This window comes from Harmonia axyridis, chromosome 4, assembly GCF_914767665.1.
Source record: "Harmonia axyridis chromosome 4, icHarAxyr1.1, whole genome shotgun sequence".
NCBI lineage: Eukaryota > Metazoa > Arthropoda > Insecta > Coleoptera > Coccinellidae > Harmonia > Harmonia axyridis.
Window position 1 is genome coordinate 35,549,583 of NC_059504.1, and position 17,643 is coordinate 35,567,225.

The following is a 17,643-nucleotide window of genomic DNA, read 5'->3' on the forward strand; positions in this document are numbered from 1 at the left end:
ATCAAAGCAAAAGAGCGAAATGAGGCATCATATCTATCAAAAAAAAGTTGAAAGAATTTGAGGCAGTACTTAGTAGTAGTAGTATTGGAATATAAAATTATAAATATCAATAAAGTAGTTGTATCTTGATTGAATGGTGTGATCTAGCGTGTAGAGCAGGAATTCCAATTTCAAAAATCAGAGGGTCCGAAAGGTGAAAAGATAATTCGACGATTTCTCCTGTAGCAAAGTCTTAGCAATCCGAAAGACAGTGGCGTATCCATGGTGGGGGTCTGATAAGGGGGATATAACCCCCCCAGAAGAAATATCCATTATAAGTCAAAACGCTCAAAAATTGAATCAACGAATTCATCAACCAACGGTTATATCAAAGGGCTCCATCTGATCGATCCTACTCTCGTCGGCACAATCATTATTTACATTATTATTACAGGCGAGTATAATAACATCGGTACCTATGATGAGTAATTTTCCATTTTTTTAGAACCCTAAAGCAAATAGATTATATCATATTATATCTATAATTATCCTTTTGTCGCAAAGAATCTCTTTGTCGGCACTTTAGAATCCATTATTCACTGCGTTAACATTTTCACTCACAAAGATAGATCAGTAATTTTAGTATATTTTGTTGATTAGTTTGAGGTGGATGACGTAAAAATTTTTTTATTATATTATATTATATACAGGGTGTCCCGTAAGGACCACGTCAAACCGAGGGAGCATGTAGATCAAAGGATAACCCACCTGCTATGACAAAATTCCCATTATAAAAGTCTTACCGTTTACGAGATATATTTTTTTTTTGAAAAAATGAATTTTTGCCCCTTTCAATAGTTTTGCCCTTACGGTTGGTAGGTACAATTTAACATCTTTCTGGTTAATTTTCTCAGTAAAACATTGCTGAAGAATGATTTTAACGTTTACATTAAAAACATCCTTCGAAAATTTTAAAGGGGGGCTATGAGAAATATTTTTATTGGAAATTTTGGTAGTGGATTATTTTGTTCATGAAGTTTAGCCCATCGTAGTGGAAAAAAAAGTACCGAGCTACTGCTGCACATTACACCAATAAATTGTCTATTTTATAGTGATTTCAAAGAGCTCCAAATGATCTTATTGAAAAAATCTGGATCTGCATGATGTTTTCCAAAATTTGCCGGCAAAATTGAATTTCGTTGAAGTGAATAATTATGCGAGTAATATTTCCGCACGTAAACAATTGCCATTGTTCACTAAGTAATGCAATATCGAAGATTTCTTAACAGAATTGATAAACTTGATTTTGTCAGAAACGTACCCATTTGGATAAAAACAGCCATATCTTTTTTCTTTGAATAACAAATGACTTAATTGTGTGATATACCTCTTTGAAATCAATAAAAAATAGACAATTTATTGGTGTAATGTGCAGCAGTAGCTCGGTACATCTTTTTTCCACTACGATGGGCTAAACTTCATGAACAAAATAATCCACTACCAAAATTTCCAATAAAAATATTTCTCATAGCCCCCCTTTAAAATTTTCGGAGGATGTTTTTAATGTAAACGTTAAAATCTTTCTTCAGCAATATTTTACTGAGAAAATTAACCAGAAAGATGTTAAATTGTACCAACCGTAAGGGCAAAACTATTGAAAGGGGCAAAAATTCATTTTTTCAAAAAAAATATATATCTCGTAAACGGTAGGACTTTTATAATGGGAATTTTGTCATAGCAGTTGGGTTATCCTTTGATCTACATTCTCCCTCTGTTTGACGTGGTCTTTACGGGACACCCTGTATATATTATTATATTCTCTATTATATTTTTATTATATTCCGTGTTCAACTTTTAACGTGTGTTGCATGATCTCAAAACAAAATCTTGTGACGAGTAAGCACATTTCGTTGGAAAATTTCTTCAAAAGAAGGGTAATTGAAGCAGGCGAATCTTCAAGTTTTTCGCGTTTGAATAAAATAAGTGATACTTCTACAGGTGAAAATCAATCTCAAGAATTGTCAAAGGACATCCGTTTATAACTCTTATACCCCCCCCCCCCAAGCTTATGTCTGGGTACGCCACTGCCGAAAGATAATTTTCGGGTATCAGTGTTCATTTCAATATTAAACGTGATTACATCAGTATCTTACAATTAGTAAATCGGTTCAGAAACAGTCGTAAAAAGATTTCAAGTTGTCTTTCCATCAACTCTCAAAAGTTGCAAAAATAGTTCCATTTAAGCGAACGCTCAGAAAAAAAAATGGATGCAGACGTTTCTGTGGATGACGCAAAACTTGAAATGTGCAATGAAATTATTTCAAGCTCCTTTAAAGAATTTTGCTATGTATTTATCTCCTTTTTAACAATTACCGTTTCGGTAGCATCTCAGAAAGATCATTCTCTTTGAGAAGCAATATATTTCAAAAGAGACTGTCAAGTTTGGTCATTAAAGATACAACCGCAAGATAGATTTAAAAGAAATAATTTCTTCAGGGTGATTCACCGCGATGGCCTATTAAACGTTTATGGAAAACTAATCATAATCTTGTGGTGAAAATTTGTATGTTGGGGGTTGAGACAATGATCTTTCTTCCTAGAATAATAATGATGCGTAATATACTGGGTGTGCCATTTGAAATAAGGAAGTAGTAGTATATTTCCGGTATAACCTGAAGTTGTAGAGATCTGAAAATATTTTAGGGAGAAAACCCCAACATGCAAATTTTCAGCTCGAAATTGTGATCAGTTTTGCATAAACTCCTAATAGGCCATCGCGGTGAATCACCCTGTATATTTATATCAATAAATTAATGAAAACTCCCAAATAATAAAAATATTATTTTCAATTTTTCACCTTATTATTACAAATAATATTCTTCTTGTTATTGACCTCTTGTACAGAGTAATCTCTGAATACTTATTCACTCAACAAAAGGTCCCACACTTCATTAAGAACTCAAAAATGCTTAAGGAGAACAGCCCGATATTGTTTGCACCAGGGCCCGGATTGAACTTGGTACGCCCTTGGACACCATCAAAAAAGAAAATTTGCCTTGATATATTCTTGAGTGTAATAAGTTCAAAATAATTTACAAGTGGAATATGTATAATTATCAAATGTCTTGAAGCTGCAAGAAATATGGTTGAAACTATGACTTTTTAATTAATGCTTAAAAAAAACATCAATACTTCCTCAAACAAATATTTTATTATTATGGTACAATTATACACAATGCTTAAGAGTCTGGCTCTAAATGAACTGACCAAATTTATACAGGATTATTTCTACATTTAGCATGCATAAGCTCTCTATGAATTACTGGCGTAATTTCATGATGTCTTTGTTTTTCCAATAACGTGTATAGTTTACTCCTTTGATCAAATGTTATATCAGATTTGTATCTTTGTACAAATGTTAACAAAGCTTGATGCCATAAAACAGGCATTTCCCTTTCGTCACCTAGAAAATCCATAAAATGATTATGAACTACATCGACAACTTGATAGGGTAAACTATATTTCTTATCCAAAAGTATTCTCAAAAATATGGAATTTGCTCCAGTGTAATCCATTTGAGCTATCTTAAAAAGAGCAGTTGAGGAGTGCAAAACAGGCACCGAATACTTATCAATTACAGATCCAATAATAATGGCCTCTCTTAGAGTACAATCTCCACTTTCAAGAAGAGGAAAGATCAAACCTGAAAATAATGTTGAAATATTAGAGTTGTAGGAATAATTATTACAAACCCGAAGTTCCATTTTGACTGATTTGATAAGTGAGGTTGTTATATAGCATATTATGATGAATTTACCTGTCATAAAAGCTTTGGGCTTATATATTGCTTTTATTAGAGCTTGATATATATGAAAGTTGAGTTTTTTATATTCTGCCAAATCATCTCTAACCCTAGGTAACAATACCAAATGGTAAAATTTCTGAGCTCTTGATTCATCGAGATTAGAAGCAAAAATTCTAGTAGCTTGATACATTGCTGCAGCTGACCAATTGGAAGGTTCTGTAAAATATTAATAATATACATATAATAACCAATTAAAAATTTTCAATAGTAAAAATCTCTCAATTTCCATAAGCTGATCTTTGATTATATGCATAAAGCCTCTTTTCACAGTGATAGTATTACCACGATAGCATGATAGTGATAGTAACTATTGCAGCAACTGTCATTATGTAAATTACTTGATAGTTACTATCACTGTGAAAAAGGGCCTTAAGATTAAATAGATAATTGTGACATTTTAGGATTACATTGGAAAAAAGTTCCACCAAAAATTAGATTTTTAGGGCCATTTGCACCATTTGCCTAAACATTGATTAAAATTTAAACGTCGATTCATTTCTGATTTCTCTTAAGAAATCATAGAGTAATCAACGTTTAACCTTAGTTTAGTTTTAATTTTCATATATAATGTAGATGTGTTTCGGGGTTAGTTTTATCAAAAATTATTATTTGAATATGCTGTGAAATGCGCGTAAGTCTTGAACCAACAGAATGCATTTTATACAGTTTTCTAGGAAATATATATATTGTTGAATAGAATTGAAGTCATAAGATAATTTTAGGGCCCTTGCTAAACTGAGCAATACACAACAGGCAATAAGCAATATTATTGACAGTATGTATTCCACATTTATTTGTATGGCAACTCATACACTGATGCAAAGTGATATTGTTATTTTTTGTGTAGAGGTGGCTCATTGCCTATTGCAAGTTGCTTATTGCTTTTTGTTCCGGTGTGCGATTTAACTTATTTGCTTCCTGAAAAATCAGATATTTATCCCTTGCAAGGTTTTCTTAGTTCAATGACATTATGTTTTTGTAATTCTTACAAGTATAAAGGAAATCGTAACACACAACTTTCAGAGAAAAGGAAAGTACATAAACTACATTCTCAGAAAATTATCATAGCAAATCCTGTATTATTATTAAAATATAAGCCTAATTTGAAATATTTCACCCTTTTGAAGATAATTTGTGCCACTTACCTGTTAGATACAGCATCTCCTCCCAATCATTATACTTGTGCAAACATTTGAATGCTTTAGGTAACTTTCCACTTCTATATTTTTTCAAAACTTCAGCACACCCTTCGTACTGCGCTGCAGCTTTAGGATCCAAATTTTTCACTTTTACACTAGCAGTATCACTGAATTGCGACTCTAATTCGGTCTTTTTTTCTGTCAATTTATCCATAATAACATCTTCCAATGTCCTTTTTGGTTTTGGATTAGAAGACATGAATTTTTTAATAGCCTCTTCATCTTCCTGGCTAATTTGCATATTATCAAAAAAACCTTCATATTCTTGAACATTTTCTAAGACTTCTTCTTCGGAGTCTGAATCTTGGGTATCCACAAAGATCTTTTGTACACTATTTTGTAACTCAGTAACAGGTTGCAACTCCCTTTGTTGCTCCCTAGCTATTTTCAATATTTTTTTAGATAAATTGGATTCAACAAATTGTTCTTCCTCATCGCGTCTATTTCTTATTTTATTCCTATTTTTCGACTGAGCAAATTTTGTTTGCTCTATATCCTCTTCCAACGAAGCCTTGGATGCTACTTGAGAGGGTTTCAACTTTTTTATTTTGCCCATACTTGCTTGATTTATTCACCTCTTGAAATGAAACACAAAAATTACAACTATAGTTAGTTCAATCGGATAAAAAGTATTTAACTGATAAACAGGTACACGTTTTGCTTTGTTGATAATAAATTTGGGGTTAACTTAGATCACAGAATATGCTCTTGAATGAACCATCGAAAAACTACTTAGTATAAGTAAAATAGTCATAACCTATTCACGTTCGGCCAGTACGCTCCACAGAATACTAAATATACGCTCTATTAGTGTGACGTCACATACCGCCATGTTAGGTTCTCCTGTCAGTGTTCGGAATCCAAACAAATAAATTGTCATTCAAATTAGCACGGTGTCGTTGAAGGAATTGGCTTATTTTCATAAATACGAGTATTTGAGGAACTATTTCAGTATTAATTGATAGACAGAAGAAACGAGGTTAATATCAGTAAGTTTGAATCCTGTATCATTTCCCAGATTTTGTAAAAAGCCGTGTTTATTAGTTGAACTTCAAGTTCGAACTTACTGGCATTAATCTCGTGCCTTCTGTCTATCAATTAATAGTAAAATCGTTCCTTAAATAATCTTATTTATCAAAATAAGCCAATTTCTTCAACGACAACGTACTAAATTGAATGACAATCTGTTTGTTTGGATTCCGAACACTGACAGGAGAACTAAAATGGCGGTGTGTGACGTCATCACTAATAGAGCGTGTTATTTAAAACAAAAACATCTGATGAATATGAAATAATTGCTATAAAAGGTGTTTTTTAATGAATTCATTTAGCCTTATAGTATTCTAGGTTTTCCCCATTTCCAAAGGAATTGTCCGAGACCTAGGAGGTGAAAATGTACCCCCAAACATGGTATTTTTTGGTTTTCTAATGGACTCACAATATCGGAAATATGATCAATATGGATTTATTATGAAACATTCAATAAGACTAAGTAATAAACATATTATATTTATTACTGAGGACTAGATTCATTTCCATACCTACTTCTAGTACCTACTACTACCATAGTATAAGGAAAGGATTCATTTCTTATACTATGCTACTTCATATAAAAGATAGGGGCCTGATACACTAAACAATTTTGTTACTGTCAACTTTTCAAATGAAATACTATGCACGAAAAACACTCATAATTGAAGAGTGCGAAGTGAAAAAAATGTTATTACAAGGCAGTAGCGTAGAGTGTTTCCTAAGGGGGGAGGGGGATTAAAAAAATACGAAAATATCCAGTAAGTATATATTTATAAATAAGATTGAAATATTGTTTCTTAAAGAATTAATTATAAATCAATATTCGATTAATTATTTATGAATGAAAATTATACTACCCACCAATAATACTATAAGATCACATTCTAAATTTTTCGCTTTTTAAACAGACACCAAGAGGTCAACATTGATTCTAGGGAAACCTGAATTTCGCTCCAGTTTGTCCTTTTTTGAAAGAATCCACAATACGTTTAAATTAAGTTTTCCATTTCAAATTTCTATCAATTTTCAATATCACTAATATGCAGGATGGTCCAATAACTGAGGCGTCGGATAGAACAACTCTTTTCATGAAAAAAAATCAGTTTTTTACTTATAACTCTAGTATTATTACATTCATTGTTTTAATTTCTAGGTATTGAAGTCTTGATAACACGGGCGTAGCCAGGGGGGAGTTTTCATCTTCTGGCGTTTTCTTCCATCAAGTTTTTTGTCCGATAAACCTACCTGATGGCTAGTTCAAAATTGGCGCATTTTACCATAGTATCCTTATACTATGATTTTACCTATCTCTGCTAAAACTCAGTTGATGGTGTAGTTTGGATTTCTTCGATTTATTTTCTTTGTTTCTGGGGCGCAGAATTCGAATCTGAGGTTTGCCACCAAAATTTCTTGAAAAAATGCAGAAAAGGAGAAAATTTTCATTTTTGCCGGTTTTTTGCATATTAATTTTCTACACATAAATTTGAATTTGAGTACTCTGTTGTATAAATATTACGACGGTATTCATTTCATGAATATATTCATAGGAATCGATTAAAAGAAATAAACTAAATTTCAAAGAGTGATTTTGAAAATGATTTTTTTCTCAAAACATACTTGAGAGATAAAACTAGTGAAAATAGACTGAATGGGTAAGCTCTCATGAAGTTGACATATTTAGAAAGAAAAACAGAAGACTTTCTTTATAATAAGTAAATAAAATCAAATGTTCTTGTGTTTTTGTTTTTTTATAATAAAATAGAAATTTGAAATAAATATGATTTGGTTATGTCAAGCACTTTTATTCGCTTTATTTTCTTGAACCAGTGGAATATACAGAGAACGAGTTTGATATTTTTGCTATACCATGTAAAGGGTAGTTCTTTAGAGCTATAGAACTTTAAATTGCAATAAAACAACGATGGATTATTCGATTGAAATGAATTCTATTTATCCGCAAGATAATCTTGTGGCATTACATTTTAAATATGATTTCTGGCATATTATGACCGCCACGGCTGGCTCGGATGTAGTCCAATCTGGACGTCCAATTTGTGGCCGTATATCGGCAATAACACGCCGAATGTTGTCTTCCAAATGGTCAAGGGTTTGTGGCTTATCCGCATAGACCAATGACTTTACAAGGCCCCACAGAAAGTAGTCTAGAGGTGTTAAATCACAAGATCTTGGAGGCCAATTCACAGGTCCAAAATGTGAAATTAGGCGGTAACCAAACGTGTCTTTCAATAAATCGATTGTGGCATGAGCTGTGTGACATGTTGCGCCGTCTTGTTGGAACCACAGCTCCTGGACATCATTCATGGTTGTTCAATTCAGGAATGAAAAAGTTAGTAATCATGGTTCTATAACGATCACCATTGACTGTAACGTTCTGGCCATCATCTTTTTTGAAGAAGTACGGACCAATGATTCCACCAGCCCATAAAGCGCACCAAACAGTCAGTTTTTCTGGATGTAACGGTGTTTCGACATACACTTGAGGATTAGCTTCACTCCAAATGCGGCAGTTTTGTTTGTTGACGTAGCCATTCAACCAGAAGTGCGCTTCATCGCTAAACAAAACAAAATAGACGTAGTGCGCGATACGTATTCCGCACAGAACCATTTTTTTCGAAATAAAATTGCACTATTTGCAAGCGTTGTTCAGGAGTGAGTCTATTCATGATGAGTTGCCAAACCAAACTGAGAATAAATCACTTGACAGCTGTTAAATCGGTCGCCATCTTAAACAGTAATGCCAACTTAAAGTTATATACCTCGAAAAAAAAACACCCATTACATGTTGGCACAATACAAACACTCATTTATTTCTATGAAAAGAAAAATTCTTATTTCTCCCATTATCCTTTCTGAATTTGCCTTAAAATCCCCCCCGAAACTGGAACCTGGCACGTGCTTGATAATGTTATGTAATGTAGGTCTCCCGCCAAATTTATCCAGTGGTGTAGATAAAAGGGTGCCATCAACCTTTCCTTATTGAAAATCTACACCACTGTCTTTTTTTGGAAAAAATTGTTTCATTTCTGAAATCAACAGAGCTTCATTAAAAAAAAGTCCCTCGAATTATTTTCATAAAATGTACCATTTTCGAATACAAAGCAAATATTCCAAAAAATCTACCAAAATTAGTTTTTCAAATTTTCCAATTTAGTGATAAATGTACAAAAATTGACGTAGTGTATTATAACGCTTTCAGTTGGCATTTAATTGAACATTTCAGAAGGAAAATTATCAGAAACTTAAACAATAAAAGAGATTCACCAAATTTTTTGTGAGCGTCTTTCAGAAATGTTCAATGCCATCTGAAAAATTGGCTCTGCTGTGGTACATACAATTTAATGTGTTTATTTCTAATTTGAATTAGAAAGAAAATATGATTCTGGTTTAAGACCGAATTTAAAAGATTCCGTATTAAAATTCCAAAAAAAGTAGTATCGTTTCTAACTAAAAACAGAATTTGAGTTATGATGCAAAAAATGCACTAGTGGGACTGAGAATCTGCCAGATACAGTATATATCCAAATGATACTTGGTGATCTCTGGTAATGCCTGTAAGTGTGACGTTTCTGAGAAGAGTTTTAAAACATTGAATAGGTTGAAAACCTGATCAACAATAGATTGGCACTTGGCAGGTTTGGCGTCATTATATTATATACACATCCATATGGAAATTGTACTCGATTCTGTGACAGAAAGGTTTGCGAATATAAAGAGGAGATTCTTGAAATTGGTATAAAAAACGCAAAGGACATACTACATTACGAGTAAATGATTTTATTTACCTTTCACAACAATTGTTTTTTAATCATTAATTTGTAGAAATATTATATTTATGTTTAATTGATCATAAATTTATTATATTTTTTTTATGGGAAAAAAGATAGTTGTAGTTTTTAAAATGTTTTTTGTGTGGACATTTTATAAGTATTTATTCAAATATTTTCGTGACTACATAAACCGACGTAGATTTTGAATGTTGATATGAACTAACAATTTCAAGTTCATCAGAACATACCTAATCAGTGGCGTAACTAGAATTGACTCATGAGGGGGTTTTACTCCCACTTTGAAAAAACAGAAACTTTAAATTTTTTAAATTGTTATTTACAAGACCCTTTATTCTACTTTAATGAGGAGTTTTGTCGCCAATAACCCTTCTTGTTACGCCTATGTACCCATTGTTTACATGAGGTGAAATCGGCAGCTTCATTTCAACATTCATTCGTCTATTGCGCTCTTAGAGACCACATAGCTATAAAGGTATATGTGGATGCAAAGGACGCAATTGGCACTTGATTGTTTCACTTTAGAATAATTCAAAATGCGATAGAAACAGAAATAACACTATTCGATATATTGGCTCTCAAGTGATCGTTAAATTCCGGAAAATTTACAAGAACAATACCTCGCTACTTGATTTTTACATAAGTTTCATTGAAATAAAACACTATTGCAATTATTTTTTTATATATTTATATTAATAAATCATTTTTAAAGATGTGAACATAATTATCAGCACCTCCTGAAATCAGGTACTGCCTACCTGACCAGTCCACCTTGTGGACATCACCCTCGTGACCTTCTAAATCATATAGTGATGCTTTAGGACTCCTAGTATCCCACATCTTCACTTTCGCATCATAACCTCCTGACACAAACAAATATTCACTGTAAGGGCTCCAGTCCAACGATTTTACCCATCCAGAATGAGCCTTGAATGAGCACTTGCAAAGTGCTCCTTCTTTTGATCTAAGATCGTATAGCCTTATTAATTTGTCACAAGAACTTGTGAGCAGCGTGTTTGCTATTTGTGACCAGCTTGAAGATAAAAAGGCTTTGTTGCCTACTATTTCATTTTTAATACCATTCAACTGAAAAAAAAGAAGAAAATCATGAAAATTGCGAAAAACGATTCGTCCGGAATGAGATCATACAATTTGGATCTTGGAGCTGGGCCCTTGGACGAAACCAATGTCAACGAAAATAAAGCGTTTGTTAAGTTAATACAGAGTCTTTGATATTTTGGCTTGGAGAGTTTACTACAGTCTGAATTCTTTTAAATGATATAGATGTTGAATGTGGAGTCTCCTCATATCCATTTATTCTCTTTTTGAACAATCTTCGGGATTGGGCAATATAATCCATAGAGCAATGATTATAACTTTTTTACTTCATAACAAAGTCATCAGCAAATTTATCAATTAATTAGACATTGATATAATCATACACTCCAGCCATCAGAGAAATATTTTAATGAAAAATTTGAAAAGTTTAAGCGTCCTCGACCTTATTAAAGTTGGAGTATATACACTGTTATCCACAGGATCTTACATTTATTTCGTTTAACAACTTTGATGCTATCATCACGAAATCGTAGAGGAAAACAAATCAGATCAATTAATCAAGAATTAATTCAAACAAGAGACATCTATAGCAGCGGTCCCCAACCTTTTGATGTCGTAAGTTACTTTGGCAATAGTAGTAGTAGTAACAGTACTTTATTGTTCACAAACAAACAAATGGCCATTGACCTAAGGTCCTTCAGCCTCTTTGGCAATATTTTTCTCAATATTTCTATTTTAGGCAACAGAGATAGAAGTATTAACAACAAACAAACATTTTTTCCTTTAAATTCTGCGAAGAAGAATTGTTCTTTCCATTCCAAATGAAAATAGTATGTTTTCACCTTCTTACGACTGCTTGCCTTAATATTAATTTTCTTCACATATTCTTACTTTTCGACAGAGCCAACTGCTGAACGTAGATTACGTTACACGTTCAGCTAATACCGAATGCGATACTGAAATGTCGCCTCACGACTTGATACATGCGCTTCATTTATCTCTTTCAAAGTAATGCCTAGTGACAACATTGACAGATGATCACTCACCGAAGAGTTGCCACTGCTGCCATTGTTTGTGTTAATTCTGAGAAATTGACGAAATTGTTAGTGGCCTTATTTGATTTATAACCGTTTGTTATTTTCAAAATACAAAATTAGTTGTGAACTACCAAAATTACCTAGGCGAACTACCTGTAGCTTGCAAGCAATAGGTTGACAACCACTGATCTATAGCAACAAAAAGTTACAGAATTTTATGTAAATATTTCATTGATGAGAGTACTCTCACTTCAAATTCAGTAGAATACTAATTTTTTTGTGAATTTCCTTTTAGTACTTAACCTTTTTCTTTCAAACCTGATATATAAAATATTTTTTTCATTATATTCCTATCATATTAAATACTACATTAAAATGAAGTTTACAATCCACAGATTGCACCTTATAGAAATATAAAATATGCTCACCTCTGCATCCCAGACTTTAATAGTATGATCCATTGATGTAGTGATAATACTATAATCATCTTCCCAATTGATAGAAGAAATTGCACCCTTGTGTCCTTCTAGAGTGACTATAGGTGTTCTCACATTTAGATTACCCTTTTGTCTTTTAGAGGCAGGCTCTTCCTCATCTATTTCTAGACTTGCTGACCATATTTTTAGAGTTTGGTCCCATCCACCTGTTGCTAACCTTTGAGTATTTGGGCTTATGTTAACAGTCTCTATTCCATTAGAATGACCTTTCAAAATGAATGTAGGTTTAGCATTTGTTGTGCCTTCCTCCCATTGCCATAAAATTCCTGTTTCATCGTCTGACACACTTACGAACCCTTTTTGTGGGTTTTCTGTACTGATCCATTTAACATCTTTAACAGAATTGGAATGATTTTTTAGGGATACAATAGGTTTTCCATGTGACGTCCATAAATATACTCCCTTATCATAGCAACCCGTTAATATCCTAAAATTTATTGAAAGATCAGTATGATTAACTAATAATATATTATGAACAGAAAAAATATGACAATTCAAATTAAAACATCTACCTATCCGATAACGGATTGGCACTATCAAGATAAAGAAGATACTTATTTTTTCTCTAATTGGAAGTGTGAATTTTGATATGAGAATACTTATCAGTAAAATAAATGAACTACCATTTTCCAGCACATGTGTGAATTCCAGAAATCCAGTCGTCATGTAAAATAGAATCCTCAGGCTCAGGAGCAGGCGTTCTTTGTATATATTCAACATCAATAATAGATTCTGTGGAGACATCTTTTTCTTTTAAATGTATTTCCAAATTAGTTCGTAATAATTCATCAGCTATAATAAAATCATATTCTAGCTCTTTAACATAATCTGCATTATATTCTTTGAGTAGTTGATTAACTATTTCATTGAGAGCTTTTTCATCAACATCCAAGGGAACAGTATGAAGAACATCAGGTGGAGCGAAACTGAAATATTAAATGTGGACATTAATAATATCTTGACATGGGTGAATCAATTTACTTACGCTTCTTGTTTAGAAACTAAACGAATTTGTACTCGTTCTCCGATCATTTTGGAATCCCAATGGGTTGAAGTCACAAGTTATAAATTTTGGCTAAATTTTTTTGTATATATAGTGTACATTATCAAATTAGGTTATGTCATAGAATATTTCAAATCTCATCATAGAGTATTCCTAAGATAATTTTAATTATTTCATGGGATGCGTTCATAAACTTATGGTGGATTTATGCACCAGTCCTAAGAACTAAGACTAAACCTAAGAACTAAGAATAGGTGAATCAAGATAAGCGCTACGCCACCTGGTGGGTTCTTGCATTCTGCTGTGGTTTTGTGTGATATTCTACAAATATTTATATTTTTCTTAAATTATTTTAATAGTTATGAGTCGTTCGAATCGCTATTGTTCAGTTCCTCAGTGTTCTTCCTGGGAAAAAAAAGTACAAATATCAAGTTCCATGCTTTCCCTCAAACTGGTAATAAATATCGTGTTTGGGTGGAAGGGAAATTGGGGAGTACAGTGCTGATGGATAGACAAAAAGCTTGGCAACTGAACTAAAAATTGATAAACCAGTGACAAGAAATATGAAAGTATGTTCCCTGCATTTTATCGATGATGATTATTTTTATCGAGGTAAGCACTGACAGCACGTGAAATTTTAGATTATATTTATGGAGATAATAATAATAATAATCGTTCACAGATTCCAGTTCTACACAGAAAAAATGTTTGAAAAAGACTGCTGTGCCTTCCAGAAATCTTCCTGTTGGATCTACTACCACAAAGGAAGAACCTGAATGTTCTAGTAGTAGATCTGAAAGATTGAAACAAAGAAAAACTTGTTGCTGAAATATGCTCTTGTGAAGAAATCGAACCTGCTCTACAATCTACTTCCCAAGATGGAATCGAAGCTATACAAGGTCTATTACAGCTTCTTCAGGGTCAGCCTGATTATAATGGGCCTAAAACTTTCAAGGATTTCGAAGTGCAAGTGAATACCCCTAAAGTATCTTCTTTGTGTGACCTGATAACAACAGATAGTGCTCTAAACAGTTTTACTGGTCTCAATAATATGAAACTATAAGATACAATAGTAGAAGCAGTACAATCTATTTACAGTGATCAAAGATCAGATCGTTTAACAATCAAGCAGTGTATTGTTTTAGTTTCAACAAAATTGAAATGTGATCTTTCATATGTGACATTATCTGTTTTATTTGGCATTTCACAAGAATTGTGCCAAAGATACATTGTCTTCAAATCTAAGGTACCTTTACACAATATTGGAAAAATTCCTCAGAAATATTTCGACATGTACTCTGAAATTCTATATATTTTTTTCAGGGCACACTGATGATACTTCTCTACCACATTTTAATTATTTTAAAATAGTCGTATAATATGCCGAATATATTTTCAAAATGAATACATTTCATAAGTGAAATATTTTCAATTGAATTCTCATTATTTTTGATGATTCATTAGTCAAGCAATAATTTAATTCGATAAATAGGTATCAATATGAGTAGTTTCAAGTAACCTAGTTATATAAATTTATTTTTAGAAACATTCTATGTAAATTGAGTTATCTCTTAATAAATAAATAAAAATGGATATGGGACTTTCTGTAGTATTCCCAAATATATTCAATACATTAGCATTTGTAATATTTTGTTGGGACTGTATAATGGAAGGGTAATGTGAAATGATCAATTCGGATAAGTAAAAAAACCTTTCAACTAAAGTTTATTAGTCATGCAAATAACATGTAACATTTTTATTATGTGACCAGCATTTAAAACTTCTTCACCTTCATAAACACTTCTAGAAGTGTTTGTGCCTTTAAGATACCCCAAGTATTCTACTAAACTCAGTTTTGCCATTTGGACCTAAAAAAGGTACTATTAGAATCCTGTAGTATAATAATGTTGACTGAACCGTTCACATATTATATGCACACGATTTTTATTCGTCATTCATCGAAGTCTTCCATCCTTGCATAACTTTCAATATCACTAGACTTAACTGAAATAAATGATGATACCTACCGCCTTTACCTAAAATGAAAATATTATATACACAGTAACACACTTGTTCATTATAGAAGTCTAAAAAGTTTTTATATTTATTGTAAAATCAAATTTTAATAACGCAAATACACACACAACTAATACAACAAAATACACCAATGTCAACATTTATTGTTCTACGTTTGCTCACCTTGGCGCTGCATTCTTATTTTCAGATGCCTATCTATCTGTGATTCTATACTCTAAGATGTGTATTGTCTATGATCCTAAGCATAGACAAAGGAAGAAGTTCATTTCTCTATGATCATTAGCTATTTTTCTATAGACGAAACTATAAAATGACAAGTAGGAGCGGTTAGCAATGGCGTTCAATTTTTCGGCATTTTCCTATATCATAGCACTTATTATAGATGCTTTTCTTATATTTTTCTCTTTATTTCACGTCATAGCTTTCGATGAATTGAAGACAGATTATAAAAATCCAATCGATCAATGTAATAGTTTGAACCCCGTGAGTAGACAAAATATTTATTCCTTCAACTGATTTGCATAACATTTTCGATTTATTAAATTGTCTAATGATTTATAATTTCCAGTTGGTTCTTCCGGAGTATTTGCTTCATTTAGTGTTCAGCTTCTTATTTGCCTGTTCAGGAGAATGGTTTTCTTTAATGTTGAATATCCCTCTATTAGCTTATCACATAAACCGATACAGAACAAGGCCTGTGATGTCAGGACCTGGATTATACGATCCTACAAGTATAATGAATGCAGATGTTTTGACTAAATGTCAGAGAGAGGGCTGGATCAAATTGGCCTTTTATTTATTATCATTTTTCTATTATCTTTATGGGTATGTAATATCTTTGGAAAGAGAACATGAAATAACGTGATAGTTTTTGTAAAGAATGTATGTTATTGGGTCTAATTTTAATTTTTATTCCATTCATGAAGTAAGTTAAATGCTATGTACTTACAAAGTATCATTAACCTGGTTTTTTAAAAAAAAGAAATTATTTAACAATGAATATTCTAAATTTTATTATTATTGGATGGTATAATACTTTCTCTAATAACAATATAAACATTATATCATTGAATAAGTATTCAACTCCTTTCTAAGTAGAAAGGAGTTGCTTTTTTAGCATACTCTGCTATAACCACAATAATAATTTCATCATTTATATTATTCAAATAAGAAAGAATAAGTTTTTTGACACTAAGATCTTCTCCAAACTAGGAGTACTATTTTTTTATTTTATTTATTATGGTGAATAAGACAAACATTTTTTTATGCCAAGGCGAACTCATCTTATATCATCAATAAATCCATGTGATACATATTACATGAAGTTTTAATTCTTATCATCAGTTGAGAACATCTGCTCATAATTTAACTATACTAGTAGATTTGAATTGGTAATTGTTTTAGTATAATTGTCATCAGATTCCTAGTAGAGAGCTTAATTTTTGTGGAAAATATTAAATATATTGTTTAAAAATCAAGATATTTTCAAATTCGATAATCCCAGAAACAACGAATTGCTTCAAACTGTCCTGTTGAACAACTTTTCCACCATGATATATATATACAAACATATATTGTTGAAGGAAAGCATCTACTGTTGTTAAATTATTAGAAGTCAAATTAAGTATTCTATTATTTTTAGAATATTAACTATAGGAGAATATGAATTTCATTCATATTTAACAATAATTGTTCTAAATAGGTTCAAGTATTCAATTCTCAGATTTTAAGGTTTATACATAATATATTTTCTCCAGTATACTTTTCAGTGTGTGGGTTCAATATATATCATGATTATTATATAGATAGAGCTATTTTTAGAAACCGAAGTCCCTAATACTAGTCTTTGTTCCAGAATGATATACTCTTTAATATCGGCCTGAATAGAAAAGTCCAGTTGAAGGTGAGGCAAAGTCCCAAAAGACAAGAATTCAGAGGATTTCGGTTTTTAAAAGCTAGATAGTCCAAAAAACTATTAATTTTATAGGAGGGGAATATTAATAAACCGAATCCAATGTTGCAGTACTTCATTATTTTTTGCCAAACAAAGTGAATATAAATATTCATCTGTTTTATTGTAAGTACAATAAAGTATTTGTAAAATTAAAAAATAAAGTTTTTGATCAGTC

General features: G+C 32.0%; 3 protein-coding genes across 4 annotated transcripts; 1 reads left to right on the forward strand and 2 right to left on the reverse strand.

Annotated features, from left to right (window-relative positions):
- Positions 1 to 3,170: 3,170 nt before the first annotated feature.
- On the reverse strand, positions 3,171 to 5,749 carry LOC123678250 (bystin). Its single transcript, XM_045615161.1, has 3 exons — positions 4,990 to 5,749; positions 3,797 to 4,000; positions 3,171 to 3,682 (listed from the first exon to the last, which is right to left on the reverse strand). Exons 1-3 carry the CDS (start codon positions 5,597 to 5,599, stop codon positions 3,252 to 3,254), a joined length of 1,245 nt encoding a protein of 414 aa, XP_045471117.1. The 5' UTR covers positions 5,600 to 5,749; the 3' UTR covers positions 3,171 to 3,251.
- A 4,801-nt stretch (positions 5,750 to 10,550) lies between these two features.
- LOC123678294 (ribosome biogenesis protein WDR12 homolog) lies at positions 10,551 to 13,620 on the reverse strand. The gene is made up of 4 exons (XM_045615271.1): positions 13,460 to 13,620; positions 13,098 to 13,400; positions 12,406 to 12,901; positions 10,551 to 10,967 (listed from the first exon to the last, which is right to left on the reverse strand). The coding sequence occupies exons 1-4, from the start codon at positions 13,504 to 13,506 to the stop codon at positions 10,569 to 10,571; spliced, it is 1,245 nt and encodes a 414-aa protein (XP_045471227.1). The 5' UTR covers positions 13,507 to 13,620; the 3' UTR covers positions 10,551 to 10,568.
- A 2,184-nt stretch (positions 13,621 to 15,804) lies between these two features.
- On the forward strand, positions 15,805 to 17,643 carry LOC123678236 (protein cornichon). Of its 2 annotated transcripts, XM_045615143.1 has the most exons (3): positions 15,806 to 15,997; positions 16,083 to 16,339; positions 17,370 to 17,643. In XM_045615143.1, the coding sequence occupies exons 1-3, from the start codon at positions 15,848 to 15,850 to the stop codon at positions 17,395 to 17,397; spliced, it is 435 nt and encodes a 144-aa protein (XP_045471099.1). In that variant the 5' UTR covers positions 15,806 to 15,847; the 3' UTR covers positions 17,398 to 17,643. The 2 variants fall into 2 exon arrangements, with proteins under 2 accessions (XP_045471098.1, XP_045471099.1); XM_045615142.1 differs by lacking the exon at positions 17,370 to 17,643 and having other exon boundaries at positions 15,805 to 15,997; positions 16,083 to 16,992.